At 67.8% G+C, this 20845-nt stretch overlaps 1 protein-coding gene across 4 annotated transcripts in view; it reads right to left on the bottom strand.

Annotated features, from left to right (window-relative positions):
- The window catches only part of ZBTB7B (zinc finger and BTB domain containing 7B), a 32390-nt gene that overhangs the window by 1428 nt on the left and 10117 nt on the right, over window positions 1-20845 (bottom strand). For all 4 annotated transcript variants that reach the window (XM_084613971.1, XM_084613970.1, XM_084613969.1 and 1 more), the window contains exon 2: window positions 264-1279. In XM_084613971.1, the coding sequence (XP_084470097.1) occupies window positions 264-1270 (1007 nt within the window). In that variant the 5' untranslated portion in view covers window positions 1271-1279. The remainder of the gene's footprint in view (window positions 1-263; window positions 1280-20845) is intronic.

Consider the following 20845-nt stretch of genomic DNA (forward strand, 5'->3'; position numbering starts at 1 on the left):
TATGAGAAGGAGTAAACAACACGTCCTCATTTACTTTCTCCACAGCAGTCATGATTTTATAGACCTCTATCGTGTCCCCCCTTGGTCGTGAAGCAGGGGTGCGCGTGGGGAAATCAGCAAGCAAAGCGGGGGGCAGGGGTGCACAGGAGGGAAACCTACAGGGGGAAGTGGGGGGTGCCGAGGGCACAGCCGGGCACTCACCGGGTGAAGCGGGGGCGCTGGGGGGACGCAGTGGGCGAAGCGGGGATGCCGGGGGCACTCACCGGGTGAAGCGGACGCCACACACCTCACAGGCGAACGGCTTCTCACCGGTGTGGGTGCGCATGTGCCGGGGCAGCTTGCCCGCACCGTGGATGACCTTGTGGCAGACGGGGCACTCCTGGGGCATCTGGGAGCGACGCTTACGCACCAGCTTGTCGGGGCTGTCCAGGCCAGGGGCCAGGGGCTCCTGCTGCAGGGAGCTCAGGTAGGCCATGAGGTCAGGGTCAATGGGGTCCTCGTCAGAGCCAGCGTCCTCGGGAGACAGGGCTGGCTGGTAGGGGTACGGGTAGGGGTAGGGGTAGGGGTGCGGGGGCAGCTCCTCCTCCTCAGCCACCTCGTAGCCCTCGTAGGGCTGGGCCAGGCCCTCGGGCGCCGGGGGCGGCAGGGGAGAGGGCTCCCGAGGCTCGGGCAAGGGGCTACCGGGGCCCGGCTCCTCAGTGTGGTGGTTGAGCCGGGAGGATCGAGCCTGCAGGAACTTGCGGGTCTTCTTGCTGCGGCGGGGGGCCGGGCGGGCAGGGAGCAGGGTGGCCCCGGTTCCGTCCGGCAGGGCGGCGAAGGCCTCGAGGTAGCGACGCGCCCGCTCGCAGTCCCCGTCGTCGGGCCCGGGCGCCTCCCGCCCGCTGCCCTGCAGGATCTCCACGCAGGCGGCGATGACGCAGGGGATCTCCAGCAGCTGGGCGGCCTGCAGCACCTCACCCATGTTGGCGCTGCTGATGGTGAGCGTGGCCGTGTAGGCGAACTCCAGCAGCGCGCCCAGCGCCTCGGGCCCCACGAAGTCCAGCTCGCAGACCTCCTGCCCCGCGCCTGGCCCCGGCCCCGCGAACAGCTTCTTGAAGTAGCGGCTGCAGCCAGCCAGCACGGCCCGGTGGGTGCGGTACTCCAGCCCCCGCGTCTTGATGGTCACGTCGCACAGCACCCCGAGCTGGCGCTGCTCGTTCAGGCTGCTCAGCAACTCGCTGCTGTGGTCCGGGAAGGGGATGCCGATCAGGTCATCCTCGGGGCTCCCCATCCTCCTCACCTGCAGGCAGAGACAGGGCCTGGTCTGAGCCTTGCACTCCCTGCGGCACCCGCCCCGGCTTCTGCGAGTCTGGGCCGGGGGGCAGCGAAGGCAGCTCCCACGCTGGGACTAGCCCTGCCCCGAGCCAGGCCCTACAGGGGGCTGGGCCCCCTCCCCAGAGCGCCAACATTCAAGCCCCAGGGATAACCCCCTCCACTGCCCCAGGGAGCAGCCAGGGCCCTCAGCCCTACAGGGCCCAGGGGGAGGGAAGCAGCCCACAGGGCCGCATGGAAGTGGGAGGGAGCAGCCACTCAAAGGAAACTTCTGTGGTGAGAGCGTTAGGTGGCTGGCTCCGCCACCGGTGGAGGAAACCCCCCCGCCCCGGAGCGATGCCAATGGCGGTGTGCAGGGGGAGTGGGCGTGCAGCCCCCCAGCACAGCAGATTCCTAGAAGAGATAATGCCGGCACCACGCTCCCATGGCGCCGATAAAATCTGCCCCAAGGAGCTCAGACTGACGCCGGCCGGGCAGGGGGAGCAGAACTTGTGGGACCCCTAAGCAGGGGGCAACGTCTGGTGCTGGGAAGGTGCACCTCAAATTCAGCGGCTCCTTGCCCCCCATCTCAAGGGTGTCAGCAGCCCCCCCCCGCCCCGCAGGGCAGGGCTCACGGGCAGACCCCCTGAGCTGGGGATCCGTTTGCACTAAAGCCAGATGCTGCTAGGGGCTCCCTATCCCCAGCAGGTACCAGCCGCCTCCCAGAGCCGGGCAGGGGGAGAGAAGTCTGTGCAGGAGGCCAGAGCTGGGGAGGGGGGAGCAGGGCAGGGGACGCACCTACACCCAGGGCTTAGATTCACGCCTGGGCAAAGGCCCCCTGCCAGGAACCGGGGCTTCGTCTTCCCCCGCAGCCCAGACACAGCCGCAGCACCCGCTCGCCGCCCCCCTCGGTACGACCACACCAAAGGGGGAAATCTCAGCACGCCGCATTTGAATTAGCACCCGGCGCAGGCGGCTTCCTGAGCCGCCACTCACAGCCCCCCAGCGCCCAGCCCTGAGACCTCCCCTGGCACGCACCAGCTCCCCACGTGGGCATGAGACATGGGCACAGGGCCCCAACCTCACCACCAAGCCCCTAATGGGGCAGATGCCCCCATCCCCGGGGCACACACGGGCCCTGTGCTGGCAGCCCCAGCAGAGGCCGAGCGGACTGGCCTCTCTCTGCCCCAGACAGTGAGGGGACCGGGGGTGGGCAGGGGAGCGTGTCCAGCTGCTACCCGGGCTGCACTGGTGCCGAGCAAGGGTCCCCTGGGCTCTCAGCCCAGTGAAGGGAGCCATGGACCCTGATACAAGCCACGCCAACCGGGCCCCTCCCCCCCCCCAAAGCTGAGGGCAGCAGGGCCATGGAGACCAACCCTCCTCCCCATCTGGGACACGGGGCTGGGCTTTGTCTGGGGCAGTACCAGCCCCCCCACAAGGCCCAGCCCAGCCTCACCCCACCGCACCCCCCTGCCCCAGCCGCACCAGCATTACAGCCCCTAAGAGCTCCGAGGCCCAGTGACATCACGAGCTCCGAGAGCCCCAGACCTGCCAGGGAGCCAAACAGTGCAGGGGCAGCTGGGACTTAGCCAGAGCCGGGGATAGAACCCAGGAGTCCTGGCACCCACTGCCCGCCTCTCACCACCAGAGACTGCTGCTGCTGCCGGGGGAGCCTGCCCCAGCGCTCCCCACACTGAGCTGGTGAGAGGGGCCAAGTGGCGCGGGAGGAGCGCCCAGCGCCGGGGTAGGGCAGGACCCATGGCCGCGGGCGGCTGGGCTGGGGGCAGAGCATAGCGAGGAATGAGGGTGAGTGAGGGGCCCCTCCCTGTCCCCAGCTGTGCGGGAAGGCAGGGGACATGCCCCCTCTTGCCCAGCTGGGGGAGGTGTGGACGGCAGCCCCATGGCAAACAGGCCCTGCCCCCCACGGCCGCTCCCTGTGCTTGGGTGCCAGCCAGCTGGGGCTGCCTCCCGGTGCAGGGAGGTGGGAACAGCGCTGCCCCTCCCCTCTCTGCCAAGCAGGATCCACCGGCAGGGCAGGCAGCAGCCTCCAAGTCAAGCAGGCGCCCGGGAAGGAGGCCGCGTCAGGGCTACTGGGGCGAAGCAGAGCCGGGCTGAAACCCCATCTCCAGGGTTTGGTCCAAGCCCCTGCCCAGATGCCCACACAAGGGACCTGCCAGCTACGCAGACCCTGCTGCCCCGCAGCACCCTGCTGCCCCGCAGCACCCAGCCCTCCTGCCACGGGGCACTCTGCCTCTCCCATCTCTGGTGATGCTCCGCTCTGGGCTCAGCCCCACCCCAGCCACAGCAAGGAGCCCCCACTGCTGGGGGATGGGGCCCGAGGCTAGGGCTCCTGCTAGCTGGTGCTTGCCCCTGTTCAGCGCCTGGGGAGTGGGGCTACTGGATGAGAGGAGGGCAGGGACTGGTCCGTGGTCACACAGCAAGCGGGGAAGGGAACCCAGGAGTCCTGGCTCCCAGCCCCACTCACTAACTCACCAGACCCCACTCCCCGCCCCGAGCTGGGGACAGAACCCAGGAGCCCTGGCTCCTAGCACTGGGCATTGAGCACTAGGCCAGGCCTTCTCCCAGCAGCCTCTCTCTCAGAGGGTGCAAGCCTGGCTGGATGAGAGGGAGCAGATTAGCACGGATTAACCCATCCCACCCCTCAGAGCAGACAAGCCGTGACAAAACCCCAATCAGATTAGGGAGGAGATTAGCAGGGGGGATTAGCGAGCAGGAGATTTCACACACAGCAGATCAGCCCCAGTGAGCGGAGGGCACTGGAGTAGTTGGGGGACACCCCCCCACACACAGAGCTAGGAGATCCTCAAGGAGCCCCTCACCCCAAGCCAGAGGCACAGGCTGCCCCAGGGCCGGGGGGCTCTCAAGGCAGGGACCGTGTCCCCAGAACCCAGCACAACAGGGGCTGCCGTGACACAAAGCACTGGCCCAGACCGGGACCCAGCCAGCCCTGGGACGGGGTGCTGAGCTGGGGATACCCGAGCATCTGCCAAGGGCAGAGGGGGAGCAGAAAGACTGTCAGGAGGGAGGGGGGCAGACCCGGGAGAGGAGGCAGCTCCAGGCTGGGAGGGAGGGGCACCGGCAGAGCTGGGGGGCAGGCCTGGGCTGGCAGTGAGGGGCACCGGCAGAGTGGGGGTGGGGGTGCCTGGAATAGCGGGGGGCTCTGGGGGGCGGTCTGGGATTGCCATTTCTCATTCTAGCAGGCCCAGCACACAGGAATCCAGCCCCCACATATTGTTTTGCTCCCTGTATCCTGCCGCACCAGGGAGCTGGGGCCAGCCAGAGCCGCCCAAAACCCAAACACATGCACGGGAGAGGGGCGCCCGGCCTGGCCCTTCACGCTCCACAGCTCTTCCTGTTTCCAGGGCAGCACCAGATTGCCTGGCAGCTAATGGCCAGGGGGGTGACACATCCCCCCCCACCAATACACCCAAATGGCCCAGGTCCCTGCTGGGAAAATTCCACAGCAGCTCAGGGGCCACATGCAGGGGGACGGGGCCCCTCGCACCGACCTGGGCAGGCCCCCTGGGGCTCCACATTCGGGGCCCCTTGCACCGATGCCCCCACAGAGCCTTGCCCCCTTCCCCGACTGTGCCCCCCCCCGACCCGCTCCCCACAGGGCTGATGGCTTGGTGCAGTGAGAGCTAACTGAGAACCCCGGCGTTTCGCTCTCGATTCCCCTGCCGGAGTCAGATCCGCCCCCACCCCCCCACGTCTCTCGCAGTTTCACAGCTCCTGCCCCCACCCGGGTGCAACTCTCCCTGCGGGTGAGAGAGAGGCCCCCACGCCAACAGCGCTTCCCACCCTGCTGCTGCGCCCAGCCAGACCTGCCAGGCCCCGCAGCCAGCACCTCGCCGCTCCCTTTCTCCAGCCCCGGCGGGACCCCTGCTACAGCCCTTTGGGCAACTCCTCAGGTGGCACCAGCCCCCAGGGGCGCCCCCCACTGCCCGGCATGCCCCAGACCAGGCCCCAGCTCAGCCGGCTAGGGGGCCCCTACATCACAAGTGGGAATCTCCAGCCATTAACCTGCAACCTCTTGGGCGCAGAGGAGAGGGAGGCGAGGAGCAGCGTGCCCCATGCCACAGCTCAACGTGGGACCTACCCTGGGGTCACTGCGCCCGACACAGCGACGGGGGGGGGGGCTATGGCCCAGCTGAGCTAGGAAGTGGAGGGTCAGCTGCCTCATAACCCCCTGGCCTGGCAGATGGGCAACGGTCGGCACACAGACCGGATGGCACTGCCAAGGGGCAGGCCCGTCCCAGTGGCGGGCGGGCGGACTTTCCATCACACCCACTGCCTGTTACTGCCCCCCCCCAGTGCATCCTCCCCACAGGAGCAGCTCTGCATGAGGAGCCGGAGTTACCATCGAGCCAGATGAGAGCGATAAGCGACGCGGCGGGGGGGCAGGTGTGTGGGTGCAGAGCGCAGCCCGGAAATGGAGAGCGGCCGCACGGCGCAGCCCCCGCCCCGTGGAGCAGCCAGGCCCCAGGGCTCTGACCCCACGACCCCCCGGCCAGCCCCTTCAGAGATGGTTCCCCAACCCCTCCCACGGGGGTGTGGGGGGTGAACCTGGGCTCGGCGCAGGGAACCACCCCCCGCAGCTGCGAGAAAACAGCAAGTCCCCCACCCCCGTTCTTCTGGGCCAGGAGCCACAGCACCTCCCCGGCCCCGCTGGGCCAAGCTGCTTGGGGCTCTCGCCCCACCCAGCCTTGCTGCAGAGCACAGCCTGGCCTGCGCGGGGGTACGGTGGGTCACGCATGGGCAGGGATCCTGCAACCCAACCCAGACCAGAGACGCTCGTTAGGATCCCAACGATGGGGAGGAGCGGGGGCCTACGTCTCACCCCCTCCCCTGGTTTACCCAGTGCTCCCCCCCCAGCCCCCAGCTCAGGCCCATCCACAGCACCCAGGCCCTTCCCCTGCCGTGAATCATCCACGGCCCCGGCTGGGTGCTTGGGGACAGGGCTCACCCGCGACTCAGCCCTGCAGCGCCCAGCACCATGGGGCCCAGCACAGAGCAGGGCCTGCAGGAGCCGACGGCGCCCCGAACCAAGCCAAGGTGGCACCCTCGCTCTCCCCCAGGCCAGCCATGGAGCAGGGGTCGGGGGACCCCCTGCTCCCAGCACAGCGGCTGGGCCTGCAGCAGCGGGGCCGGGCAGGGCGCCTGGAAGCTGCGTCAGCTCCCGGGCCAGGCCTGGGCCCAGGGTGATCTCACTCTTTCCAGCACAGTGCAGCCAGCTCTGGCACCGGAAAGCAGAGCCAGTGCCGGTAAGGGGGGCCTGTTCCCAATCGCTGCGGTGAGCCGGGGCCGAGGCAGCGCGGCTCCCCACGCCCACGGCTCCTCTCCGAGCTGCCGCATGGCCTCCCAGGGGCCCAGCAGTCCCACCGAGCGGGGGCGGCCTGTCTCCCCAGGTCCCAACAGGCCCTGGCCGTCTCCCCTGGTAACAGGGCCACAGCCCCTGGCGGGGAACAATGCAATCCCCAGCGGGTCAGCCTGACACCATGTGCCCGGCAGGCTGGGCCCCGCGCAGAGGCCAGCTCCGCCCCGCCCCGTGTGTCAGCACGCAGGAGGAGCCCTTGTGCAACTTTATTAGTTACCTGCCCTGCTTCACCTGGCAACCAGGTGGTTCCCAGGGAACGAGCCGCAGCCCAGGTCAGAGCCCTGCCCCTGGCACCGCGAGGGCCTGGGAGCCACCTGGCAAGGGCACAGCCCAACTGCTCGGCTCCTCCTTGCTCTCACGGCCCTTCGTGCGAGGGGCAGGTGGCCAGACCCAGGTCCTGGGAAACCCTCTCTGCGGGGCTGCCTCAAGCCCCTGCCGTTCCAGCTGGAGACGCTGCATCCAGCGCAGAACTGGGCAGCATTGTCGTGCGTTATTCAACAGCCACCACACCCCACCCTAGAGGCAGCTGCCTCTCAGCACCAGGCGAGGGATCGCTGGGCACTTCACAGAATCAGCAGCTGCCGTCCCCACAGTCACACCTCAGAGCCTGCGTCAGACGCAAGAGCAGCCGCCCCATCCAGCTGCCCCCGCGGGGCCCCATGGGAGGCAAACCCCCGAGGTACTGGCAAGCACTGCCCAGCACCCAGCTGGATCCGGCCCTGCTCCAGCCACTGGGGCAATCCAGAGAACCCGCTGCCCTTCACCATCATCCACCCCAGCACCAGCCTCCTTCAGAGCCCTTCCTTCGAGCCCCACTCCCTCCTTCCTGGGGGCAGGACTGGGTTCTGGCTGCTGGCCGGGGCCCCATGGCAATGGTGATTTAACCCACAACTGGTGGGACCCTGGGGGGAACATGCAGGGACTGGAGAGCACCCAGCCCCTCAGCCTCAGCAGCTGTTAACTGTTCAGGTTACACCAGAGCCAGGGGCCCCGGGTGAGGGACGCTCTCGAGGGACTTCACAGCTGCACTGGGAAATGTGAGTCACGGGGGAGGTGAGAGCAGCTCTAACCACTGGGATGTATTTCCTTCCCACCCATCCCCAGAGCCGGGAGAGAACCCAGGAGTCCTGGCTCCCAGCCCCCCTGCCCTAGCCCTGAGACACCGCTCTCTCCTTAGCAGGACAATTTCCTCTTTAGTGCAGGGTCCGTCCCAGCGTCTTTGGGGTGGAGGAAGGGGGGGGGTCTCACACACCCTGCTGTGGGCTAGAAAGCTGTCCTATTGAATTGCGGCCCCAGCCTGCCCCCCCTCCCCCCGGGCTCAGATATGCCCTCGAAGAGCTGAGCCCAGTTGGAGCGGCTCACACCCCCTGGCCTGGGCTGCCCTCCTCATGGCCCACCACGGGCCGGCCCAGCGGGAACCAAACCCACAAAGAGCCAGGCACAGAGCAGGCAATCGCCCCAACTCCCTGTAGGGTCTGGCCGCTGGGCTCGGCTACCCCTAGCTGGCCCCTGAGCACTGGCAGCTCCCCGGCCTGGCCCTGCGGGGCTGCCCCACCGGGGGAAGGGGAGCATCTAAAGGGGGAAAACCAGATAAGACAGAGCCCCCCCAGGGGAGCTCCAGCCAAGAGAAGGGGGACACAGCCAGCGTCTCGCTGCCGAGATCAGAGGTCACCCCCCCACCCGAGCCAGCCCCATGACCGGGGGGCTGCCATGCCAGCATCTGGCGGCGGTGGGGCCCCGTTGTGCAGGCAGGCAGGGGGATGGGGGCTGAGCGGGTTCTGCTCTTTGAAAAACAACAAGCACACAAGAAAGGAAATGGTTTTAAACACGGAGGAAAACAAAACCCACCCACCCCATGGCGGGGGGGGGCATGGAGCCCCATGGTGGCGGGGGGGAGGGGAGTTGTGTGACACACACCCCCCATTCTGTGCAGCGCGCTGTCAAGCTGCCGGCAGGAGCCAACTGTGCGTCGACCTCCAAGTTCAACTGCATCCATCACCGCATCACCCTGCCAGGTGGCAGCTGGAGCAGAGCGACAGGACCACAGACCCTCCCCCAGGGCACAGCGATGGGACCACGGACCCCCCCCACACACACACATGGCACAGCGACGGGACCACGGACCCCCCCCCAGGGCACAGCGACAGGACCACAGACCCCCCCCCCCAGGGCACAGCGACGGGACCACGGACCCCCCCCAAACACACACATGGCACAGCGACGGGACCACGGACCCCCCCCCAGGGCACAGCGACAGGACCACAGACCCCCCCCCCAGGGCACAGCGACGGGACCACGGACCCCCCCACACACACACGGCACAGCGACAGGACCACAGACCCCCCCCCAGGGCACAGCGACGGGACCACGGACCCCCCCCACACACACACGGCACAGCGACGGGACCACGGACCCCCCCACACACACACGGCACAGCGACGGGACCACGGACCCCCCCCCCGGGCACAGCGACGGGACCACAGACCCCCCCCCCAGGGCACAGCGACGGGACCACGGACCCCCCCCACACACACACGGCACAGCGACGGGACCACGGACCCCCCCCCGGGCACAGCGACAGGACCACAGACCCCCCCCCCAGGGCACAGCGACGGGACCACAGACCCCCCACACACACACACACGGCACAGCGACGGGACCACGGATCCCCCCACACACACACACGGCACAGCGACGGGACCACGGACCCCCCCCCCCGGGCACAGTGACAGGACCACAGACCCCCCCCAGGGCACAACGACGGGACCACAGACCCCCCCCCAGGGCACAGCGACGGGACCACAGACCCCCCCCCACACACACACGGCACAGCGACGGGACCACGGACCCCCCACACACACACACACGGCACAGCGACGGGACCACGGACCCCCCCCCCCGGGCACAGCGACAGGACCACAGACCCCCCCCCAGGGCACAGCGACAGGACCACGGACCCCCTCCCACACACACACGGCACAGCGACGGGACCACGGACCCCCCCACACACACACGGCACAGCGACGGGACCACGGACCCCCCCCGGGCACAGCGAGGGGACCACGGACCCCCCCACACACACACACGGCACAGCGAGGGGACCACGGACCCCCCCACACACACACACGGCACAGCGACGGGACCACGGACCCCCCCCACACACACACACGGCACAGCGACGGGACCACGGACCCCCCCACACACACACACGGCACAGCGACGGGACCACGGACCCCCCCCCACACACACACACGGCACAGCGACGGGACCACAGACACCCCCCCCAGGGCACAGCGATGGGACCACAGACCCCCCCACACACACAGCACAGCGACAGGACCACGGACCCCCCCGGGCACAGCGATGGGACCACGGACCCACACACATGGCACAGCGACGGGACCACAGACCCCCCCCGGGCACAGCGACGGGACCACGGACCCCACACACACACACACGGCACAGCGACGGGACCACGGACCCCCCCCCCCGGGCACAGCGACGGGACCACGGACCCCCCCACACACACACACGGCACAGCGACAGGACCACGGACCCCCCCCCGGGCACAGCGACGGGACCACGGACCCCCCCCCCACACACGGCACAGCGACGGGACCACGGACCCCCCCTCACACACACGGCACAGCGACGGGACCACGGACCCCCCCCCACACACACACGGCACAGCGACGGGACCACAGACACCCCCCCCAGGGCACAGCGATGGGACCACAGACCCCCCCACACACACAGCACAGAGACAGGACCACGGACCCACACACATGGCACAGCGATGGGACCACGGACCCCCCCCACACACACACACACAGCGCAGCGACAGGACCACGGGCCTCCCTCCCCCCATAGGGCACAGCATCGGGACCACGGACCCCCTACACACACACACACAGGGCTCAGTGATGGGGCCACGGACCCTGCCCCCCAGGCACGGGGCCAAAGACCCCCCCCCACACACACACACAGGGCACAGCAACGGGACCACGGACCCCCCCACACACAAACACGGCACAGCGACAGGACCACAGACCCCCCCAGAGGGCACAGTGATGGGGCCACGGACCCCCCCACACACACACAGCACAGTGACAGGACCACGGGCCTCCCTCCCCCCACACAGGGCATGGGGCCACAGACCCCCCCCACACACACGGCACAGCGACGGGACCACAGACCCCCCCCCAGGCACAGCAACGGGACCATAGATGACCCCCCCACACACACACACGGCACAGTGACGGGACCACGGACCCCCCGCCCCTCAGCACATAGTGATGGGACCATGGACCCCACACACACAGCGCAGCGACGGGACCACGGGCCTCCCTCCCCCCACAGGACACAGCATCGGGACCACGGACCCCACACACACATACAGGGCTCAACGGTGGGGCCACGGACCCCGCCCCCCAGGCACAGCGACAGGGCCAAGGACACCCCCCCACACACATATACAGGGCACAGCAATGGGACCACGGACCCCCCCCCCCACACACACACAGAGCAAAGCCACGGGGTCACCCCCAGCCCCAGCGGGGAGAACTCACGCCTTTCCCTAATCCTCTAATGGGCTGGGGTGGTGTGTGGGACGCGCGGTCCCTGCAGACACCTGCCACTGCCCCAAGGAGCCAGGGCAACCCCCCACCCCCACCAGGCCGGGCCAGACACATCCTGCCTGGGTCAGATGCCAGAGCAATCCCACCCCAGGCCCAGTGCCAAGGAAGGGGGAACCCCGTCACCCCCACGGCCATGCCTGCTGTCTAGCAGGCTGCAGGGGAGGCCAGGCAGCAAGGCCCCCTGGAGCCAGGCCCCCAATGCATGTTAAACCCCAGCCCACCCCCAAATGCAGGGCTCAGGCGAGAGGCACCCAAGGGGGGCAGAGCCAGGGAGACCAGGCTGATCCAGGACTGACGCGCACCCTCCCGGTGCCTCCAGCCACCCACCAGGCAGAGCCAGGGCATCAGGAGCAGGCCCCTAGATGTGGGGCAGCTCCACAAGTGGGGGACATCCAACCCCTCAGATCCAGCACCAACCCCACCATAGCGCCCGGGGCCTCCACTCTGCTCCACGGTGCCGAACAGAGAGACTAGGTGGCCCAGCTCCCCCAGAGCCTGCAAACTACCCCCGTGCCAACAGGGCCTGCCCAACCCCGACTCCCCCATGGCCTGCACACATCCCCCCACAGGGCCAATCTGTCTCCGGCTCCCCCAGAGCCAACCTGCCCCCAACTCCTCCATGGCCTGCACACTGCCCCCCCCCCGCCACCCTTCCCACACACACACACACACACACAGGGCCAACCTGTCTCCAGCTGCCCCAGGCCCCCAAACCACACACACATCCAGAGCCAGCCTGCCCCCAGCTCCTCCAGGGCCTGCAATTCCCCCGGCCTCTGGCCAACAGGACCAGTCCAACCCAGGCTCCCCCAGGACCTGCATCCCCAACCCCTTGGGCCTGTGTTACCCCCCACCCCCAGGCAGGGCTGTCCCAACCCCATCTCCCCCAGGCCTATGCTCCCCCCTCCCCCACCGGGCTGACCTAGTGTAGCTGGGTCCCAAGCGCTGAGGGTCTCCCCACCTTGTGCAGATGGGTCCAGCTCACTGCCTCAGTCCCACTCCAGCCTATGGGGACCCCTTTGGGCTGGCAGACCCGGGACAGCACATCCAGCCCCCGGCAGAGAAAGGGATCGTCCCCCACCGGAACCCCCACAGAGCATGCATGGCGGCCAGAGGGGGCAGGGACAGCCTGACACTAGGCCACCGGGCTGAGACCTGGGGGCACCTGGCTCCCGTTCCCAGCCCTGCCATAGCCTCTCGCTGGGACCCCAAGCCAGTCCCGCCTCTCTCAGGCCTTGGCTCCCAACTGGCCCTTCCCTCCCAGGCAAGCAGCTGCAGACCAAGTCTGTTCGGGATTGTGAGGCTCAGCCCCGCCGGGAGGAAGCCAGGGCACAGCCCCCCACCTCCGCAAGGGGCACCTGCCATACTAGCAGGGGGGCAAGATGTCAGCATCCCCTTCCCACAACACACAGCCCCCCAGAGCCTCCCTACCCCAAAGCCATGGGGGCACGGAGCTCCCAGGGGAGAGCGCCCCCCAGACAATCCCAGCACTGCCTGGCGCCTGCCAAGCAGGCACAGCCAGGGCACAGACGGACGCCTCGCTCCGCTCGCCCCTGCGGGTGCTGCCAAGCCCACTCCTCTGCTCCCCGCCAACCTTGCCAGCGCATCCCCCGCGCCCATGGCCCCTTACCTTCGGCTGCGTCCCTGCGCGGCTAGCTCTCAGCAGGGCGGCTGGGCTCCGTGTGAACCTGGCCCCGCTCCCCGCTCACACTTCAGCTCCCATCCCACCTCAAAAGGAGTCGACGCCCACACCCCAGGTCATGCACCTCCCAGCCCCGCTCCCCAGAACACAACGGCATTAACCCTTTGGCAGCGGGCCGCAGCGCCAGGGGCCCTGCCTGCCACGGGGGGGCAGCCCCCCCCGCCCCGAAAGAGAGGAAATTCCCAGCACACCAGGCCAACACGTCAGAGCACCCGGGGTGAGGCACAGCCGGGGGAACCCCCTCCCCACATGCCAGACCCTGTGGGGATGGGAACAGGGGTGCAGAGGCCAATCGCATGGGGAAGGGGGCTCAGGGCTGCCCCCAGCCCAGCCATGGGGGTGGTGTTCCCCCCAGGTCCCCTGCTCCAGCCCACCACTGCCACCCTAACGGGGGCCCTGCTGCCTGTGGGATAAGGCTCCACTTGCTGGCTTCGCTGCAGCCCCCGCACCCCGGCCAGCTCAGCCCCCCGGGAGCCCCTGGGGTGGGTGCGCTGCCCGGCCCAGCAGGGAGCCTCGGCGGCCGGCAGCTGTGCTCCAACCCTGGGCTCGCCCCAGGGCGCAGGGCTGCATCACCACCAGAGCCAGGCTCTGCGCTGCGTGCCGTGACCTGCCCAGCCGGCCGACCCCAGGAGCCACCCCAGCCTCCTAGCCCCAGAGGGACCTGGCCCCGCATGCCAGAGAAAGACTGGGGCCGGCAGCTGGGTTGCCCCCAGTGCCCCGGGGGTGAGGGGCAGACAACCTGTGTCTGCCTGCAGGCCCCCTGTGTCTGCCTGCAGGCCCCCTGTGTCTGCCTGCAGGCCCCCAGCTCCCATGTGCATGGCAGGAAGGTGCTGGAGAATGTCTAGGCCACAGGGGGCTCCAGCATAGCCCCCTTGGGACTGCGTTCAGGATGAGCAGCACTCCCGGGTGATCAGCAAGCTCCCACCAGCACCCAGCCAGGGGAGCCTGGCCAAGCACCGCCGTGTAGGGCGGGGAGTGAGACAGGCTCCTGGCAGAGCTGGCCAAGCCGTAGAGCCAGCAAGTGGCCCAGATCCCAGGCAGGGCATGGGGCAGGTGCCGTGCGCATGTTGTATCTCGCACGCTGTTCCTGACCCAGACCCAGACCCCCGCCAGGAGCCAGGTCCCCCTTTGCTGAGCTTCACTCCTTCCTCCTCCTATGCGTCAGGGGTGATGCCCCGGGGCTGGTGGGGGCCAGCCCCCTCCCACTGATCTGCACCCACTGTGACGAGCAGGGAGTGGGGAGGATTGACCTGGGGATGTCGCAGGGGAGTTTTCCTGGACTGTCTGCATTGGGGATGGAATGGCATGGAGGGATGATACCTGAGCCTGTAATCTGAGCCGGGGGGGGGACAGGGGACACGCCAGGTGACACCTTTTGCCCCAGGTGCCACAAGTACGCCTTTTCTTTTTGCGAATACAGACTAACGCGGCTGTTACTCTGAAACTTTTGCCCCAGGATGCTGGACAAAGGCTGGAGGAGGAGCTGTGGGGAGGCTGGGTGAGACAACTGGAGGGGTTTGAGTTTGGAGAGGTCTGGGGAAACGGAGGGAGCCCTAGGGCTGGGGTCTAAGCTCCCTGCCCCACAGATGGACCTGACTGAGGGGTCCTGGTCTCTGTACCTACAAGCTCTGATTTGGACTGTGTTCCTGTCATCTAATAAACCTTCTGTTTTACTGGCTGGCTGAGAGTCGCAGTAAACCGCAGGAAGTGGGGGGTGCAGGGCTGACTACCCCACACTCCGTGACACCCACACACTGTTGCCACTGCCCCCCGCCAGGGCGCTGGGTGCTCCAATCCCCTGGGCAGAGCCTACGGTTGCCAGCTTTGGTTGAACAGATTCCTGGAGGTTTCATCACACGACACAATCTTTAGTTCCTGGAGACTCCAGGACAATCCTGCAGGATTGGTGACCCTAGCAGAGCTGCGGCTTTTCACAGTATCTCCTCCCCACCCCGCCCAAACACACCTGCCACAGCCCGCAGCCCACCCACAGCGCTTGCCGGGCCCTCACCCTGGGCAGCCCACAGCCCCGCTAGGCACACGGGCAGCAGCAGAGAGCACTCCTGGAGCGGCCGCATCGCCCCGCTCGCTGGGCACCAGCTGTTCTGGCAACGCTGGCATCCCCAGGGGCTATGGTAGGTCGCAGGGGCGGGCACTGGGAACCCAGGAGAGAAGGAGCAGCAGCAGGGACCTCTGCCCCAGCACCCGCAGTCCCCAGCCCGGCTTGGTCAGGGCGGGGCAACCGGCCCTCCCGTTGGGGCCTCTCAGAGAGAGACAGGCCACGCCAGAGGGGTGGGGTGGTGAGAGGGACCACAGGCCAGTGCCGGTTTCCCCACCCCACAGCCCCCCAGAGCTCCCCACCGAGTCCATGCTCACACCACGCCAATCCCCAGGAATGCTCGGTCCCCTGCCCAGCAGCACTGGGGGCCCCTGGCAGCCAGAAAGGGGGGAAGGGAGCAGCAATCTAGGGCACTCAAAGGCACCCAGCCCCCCCAGGGAGGGAGCAGAGATGCACCCAAGACCCCTCCATGGCGGCGAGTCCTTACCCACCAGGTGCTTCACAAATGCAGCCAGAGGAACATGCCGAGCGCAAATCCAGAGAACAATCACACTGCTGCTCCGCACGGAGCCGGAGCCGGGGCCAGGGCACTGCCCCCCATGGCACTGCTCCCCCCACCTCACTACCCCATGGCACACCGACCCCCCACTGCCCCCCATGCCACACTGACACCCCCCCACCTCACTGCCCCCCATGCCACACTGACCCCCCCCCTCACTGCCCCCCATGCCACACTGACCCCCCCAACTCACTACCCCCCCATGGCACACTGACCCTCCCACTGCCCCCATGGCACTGCTCCCCCCACCTCACTACCCCATGGCACACCAACCCCCCACTGCCCCCCATGCCACACTGACACCCCCCCACCTCACTACCCCCCATGCCACACAGACCCTCCTACTGCCCCCATGGCACTGCTCCCCCACCTCACTACCCCATGGCACACTGACCCCCCTCCTCACTACCCCCTGCCACACTGACCCTCCCACTGCCCCCATGCCACACTGACCCCCCCAACTCACTACCCCCCATGCCACACTGACCCTCCCACTGCGCCCATGGCACTGCTCCCCCCACCTCATTACCCCATGGCACGCTGACCCCCCTCCTCACTACTCCCCATGGCACACTGACCCTCCCACTGCCCCCATGGCACACTGACCCCCCAACTCACTACCCCCCCATGCCACACTGACCCTCCCACATCCCCCATGGCACTGCTCCCCCCACCTCACTACCCCATGGCACACCGACCCCCCACTGCCCCCCATGCCACACTGACCCCCCCCCACCTCACTACCCCATGCCACACTGACCCTCCCACTGCCCCCATGGCACACTGACCCCCCTCCTCACTACCCCCCATGGCACACTGACCCTCCCACTGCCCCCATGGCACACTGACCCCCCCAACTCACTACCCCCCCCCGCCACACTGACCCTCCCACTGCCCCCATGGCACACTGACCCCCCCAACTCACTACCCCCCATGCCACACTGACCCTCCCACTGCCCCCATGGCACTGCTCCCCCCACCTCACTACCCCATGGCACACCGACCCCCCACTGCCCCCCATGCCACACTGACACCCCCCCACCTCACTACCCCCCATGACACACTGACCTCCCCCACTATTCCTCTATGCAGCAGACACCCTCCCATTGCCCCCCACCCTGCACTGACCCCCCAGTGTTCCTCCATGCCACAGGACCCCCTCCCACACTGCCCCCCACCACATGACCCCCCAGCGCACCCCCCCCTTATGCTGGACCCACACCCCAGCAGGCAGGTGCGGAAGCCGAGCCCTGTGGGACGCAGCCAGGGAACATCTATAGAAGCAGCCTTGACTTTGGGGTCTCCTTCTGCGGAGGGTTTAAAGGGGCCCGGGTCCCAGAGGTGCTCTGTGCCCCTGCTGGAGTCAATGGGAGCTATGGGTGCCAGGCCCCCGCAAGGCATTTGGAGGGGTGTCAGGACTGAACCCCCGCCACGGGGTTCTGGCTCCTGGCTGCAGCCATCTGGCAGAGCAGAACCGATAGGCGGGAGTCAGAGCATCACCTGTGCCACCCACACACAGGAGGGCAGGAGCCTTGCCCAGCCAGCCTGGCACCGAGCCCCCACCTTGGGGCAGAGTGGAGCCCCTCCCCCCAGCCCTGCCCAGGGCCTTGCAGGGTCAGTCAGAGCAGCCACCGGCCCAGGGTCCTACTGCGGGGAGCACCAGGACCCAGCCGCCAGCCAGGAGCGGAGCAGCCAGCCTGGGGCAGCAGAGGCTGGCTCTGGGCGCCCGGTGGGCACAGCCCCGAGAGGAAGGGCACCAGGCACCTGCCTGCCAGCCCTCCACACCTGCCCTTTGCCCCCATAAAGGAGGGGAACGGCTGCAGCTGAGCCAGCCCCCCAGCCCAGGTGCGCCAGGTGCTAAGGGCAGGAGATAAGGTGGGCGAGGCGGGCAGGGAGGGGCATGGGCACAGGGAGTCGCACGCAGCCCTGAGTCAGAAGGATCCCGGTGGTGGCAAGTGAGTCACCGGGTTGTCCCACCCCCGCCCCCCAGGGGTGTCGCAACCTCCTGCTTTCAGTCACCAAAGCAAACCACAAACTGCTCCCTGTCACTGGCAGGGACGGGGCTCCGTGGGGGGCTCCAGAAGCCAGGCCAAAGCCAGGTGGACTCCAGCAAACCAACTACCAGACCCCCCCAATGCAAGCTCAGAGCCAGGGCAGGGACAGCTGCCTTCCCACTACCCCTACCATGCCAGCCTCAGCCCAGACCCCCCTTGTCCCCAGACGCATTCGCACTCCACAGCTGCCCCCCAATGCACCCTCGGCACCTGCCACGGCTCTGCTCCCAGCACCCCTGGCAGCCCCAGGGTGCGAGCTCCCCATCTGCCCCGAATCCCCCATCCAAGGCGGGTTACAGCTCCTTCTATGGCAGACGGATGCCCAAGGCCAATGTCAGCAGAGCCCCCAACCCAGCCGGCCTGGGCACCCACAGCTCCCAGCAACGGCTGCGGGCGCCCAGTACCCCGAGGAGCAGGCCCTATTCGGACAGGTTTGTCCGTCCCACCCCCCCACCGAGACAGTTCCTCCATTGCCAGTGCCAGGGCCCTACAAGAGCCCAAGGAAAGGGACCAGTGGGCAAGGGCCAGCCCAGGTGCTGGGAGATCTTGCCCAGCCAACTCCAGGGAGGGAGGTCCATCCCTGTTATTCACCAAGGGATTTGACCTGGGATGCCAGCTAGGGCTGTGCACCCCCCAACCCCCCACACCTTTGGCCCCATCGGTGTCACTGCCAGAGCAGACAAGCAAGGCGGCACAGATCCTCAAACCTACTCCCCCTGCCCCAGCACAGGACACCCCCCTGACCCCTGACCCCCGCAGGCCTCTGGCCCTGCCCCCCACAAGCAGGACACCCCCTCAGCCCTGCCCCCCCGTCAGACAGCTCCCCTGTCTGCCCCCCGCACAGGACACCCCCCAAGTCAGACAGCTCCCCTGCCTGCCCCCCCCCAGCCGAACAGCTCCTCTGCCTGCCCCCCGGCTCTGCCCTCCCTTCAGGAGAACAGCTCCCCTGCAGGACCCTCAATTCCCAATCATCAAGACCCACCCCCAGGCAGACTGCAGGCCCCAGAAAGCTGCCAGATGCTCCAGGCAGCATTGCATGCTGGGACTCGTAGTCTCCATGAGTTGCCCCAGAGGGGTCCTGGTGCTGACCCATGGGACAGGCCCCAGCCCCACGGGGCTCATGCCAAGGGCGCAGACCCCTTGCGGATGGCTGGGGAGCAGCGTGCCAAGCGGGTGGGCATTGTCATGGTGCAGGTGGGGGGGGACAACAACATCCCTGTATCAGGCTGTGGCTGCTGGGGGAGCAACGTGTGAGGGGGAGACCCCCAGCCACACCTGGCCCCCCTGCAAGGGGAGGCGTTCCACAGGGCAAGCCCCGCAGCCCAGCGGTGGCTCTGGGGGGCAGTTGGCATGAGGGGGGACAGGGCCACGTGGGAGGCAGGAGTAGCGGAAGGAAGGAGTTGCTGAAACGCAGTCGATGGGGGAACAGGAAGGAAATATTAAACAGCAAAAAACCCCAAACCAGAGGGAGACGAACTCAGGGCGTGAGTCCCGGAGGCAGGGCACAGACTTCCACCCCACCCCCCACAGGATGGGGGCCCACTCAGCCTGTCCTGCCTGGGACAATCCAGAAACCTCAGCACCAGGCCCATTCCCCCCACTCCCCACCCCCACTGCAAGAGGGAGCCTGGGCAGACAGTCCTACTAGCCCTGGGGCTATGTGGGGCAGGGGGAGAGGACTGGGCAACTCCAAGGGCCAGGAGAGAAAGCCACCCAGGCAGCTGCCCCTCCGACCCCCCGCAGAGGGACCCTCCCATGGGGTATGCACCCCAAGGCCTTCAGAGGGACACCCATTCAGCCACAGCTGCTTCCCACCCACCCAGGCGCTGGGGGGCAGTGTGCCGGGGAACCCCCACACCTCTACAATCTACAGAGCCCTCAGCCCAGCTCAAACCATGGAGCAGGGCTCCCCCGCCCCATGGGAACCTCTGCGACAGAGCACAAGAGCTGCAGAGCATGAGACGCAGAAGAGGCTGGCTCGGTGCAGCCCCTCCAGCTCTGCCCTTGCGGGAGGGCGGAACGGGCACCTCGTAGCCCAGGTGGCTACTGCTGCCTCAGGAGGGTCCCGCTCCGAGACCCAGTGCTGCAATTAGCCACTGCCTCCACACCTGGCCCTGGACTAGAGGGTTAATTCCTCCTAGGCTCAGCCCACAGCGAGCCAGCAGCAGCCATGCTCTCCCCTGGGATCAGCCCCCCAGTCTCTGTCCTGCCCAGCTCTGCAGCCTTGGGGTGGGGGACAGGACCCCCCTGCTGCATTCAGCTCCCGCTTCCCTCAGCAGCTTCCCCACCCAGACAAGTGCAAACAGTCACGGGAGCTGGCTGGAGGCCGGCCAGCCCCTTGCTGTGGGAACAGGCAGGGCAGGGCCCCCGGGCAGTGCCAGCTCCCAGCCTGGCACCAGGTGGGAGCAGAGTGCCAGCTGGCCCATGCTGGGGCCCAGGAGCAGTGCAGTGAGCTGGGTCAGATCTCAGCCCAGGAGGCCCCTCTGGCCCAGAGCCCACCATTGCCCCTCACACCTGGGCGCTGGGCTGCTCTGGTCTCTGACACTAGCAGCCCCAAGACCCAGAGAGCAGAGCAGCCCAGCCTGCGCTGAATGGCCAGAGCACAGGAGTGGGGACCACAACCCCCCATCCAGGGGCCTGCAAGCAAGGATCCCCTCCTCCCCCCAAGTGCCAACGGCATGGAACGAGCACATCATCAGGTGCAAGGCAAATCCCCAGCCAGCTCAACGCTGCAGCTCACGGGGGAGGCCGGCCCATCAGCCCCCCCCAGCGTCGCCCCGCTCCCCCATCCCTAGAATCCCCCCGTATATGGGGGTGCAGGGCAGCAGGGTTCCCAGCCTTGCTACAACAGGGCCAGAGTTACAGACAGCAGGGGTGCTGGGCTCAGCACCACGACCAGGCCAAGCCTCTGAGCCACTCCATGAGGACAGTGGCTGCTTGGAGCCCAGGCTGGCCCTCAGTGTGCCCCCCCCCCCCACCCAAAACAAAAATAGCTCGGCTTCCGCCCCCAAGGCAGCTGCTGAGGCCACCAAGCTGCACCTGAGCCCAGTGGCCAGGCCAGCGCTGATCCCCGCCAGCCGGAGTGGGCGGTGCTAATCCCCACAGCCCCACAGCCTGGAATAGAGCTCAGAACTAGGCCACTGCCA

Source organism: Lepidochelys olivacea, assembly GCF_965140295.1.
Source record: "Lepidochelys olivacea isolate rLepOli2 genome assembly, chromosome: 24".
Lineage (NCBI taxonomy): Eukaryota > Metazoa > Chordata > Testudines > Cheloniidae > Lepidochelys > Lepidochelys olivacea.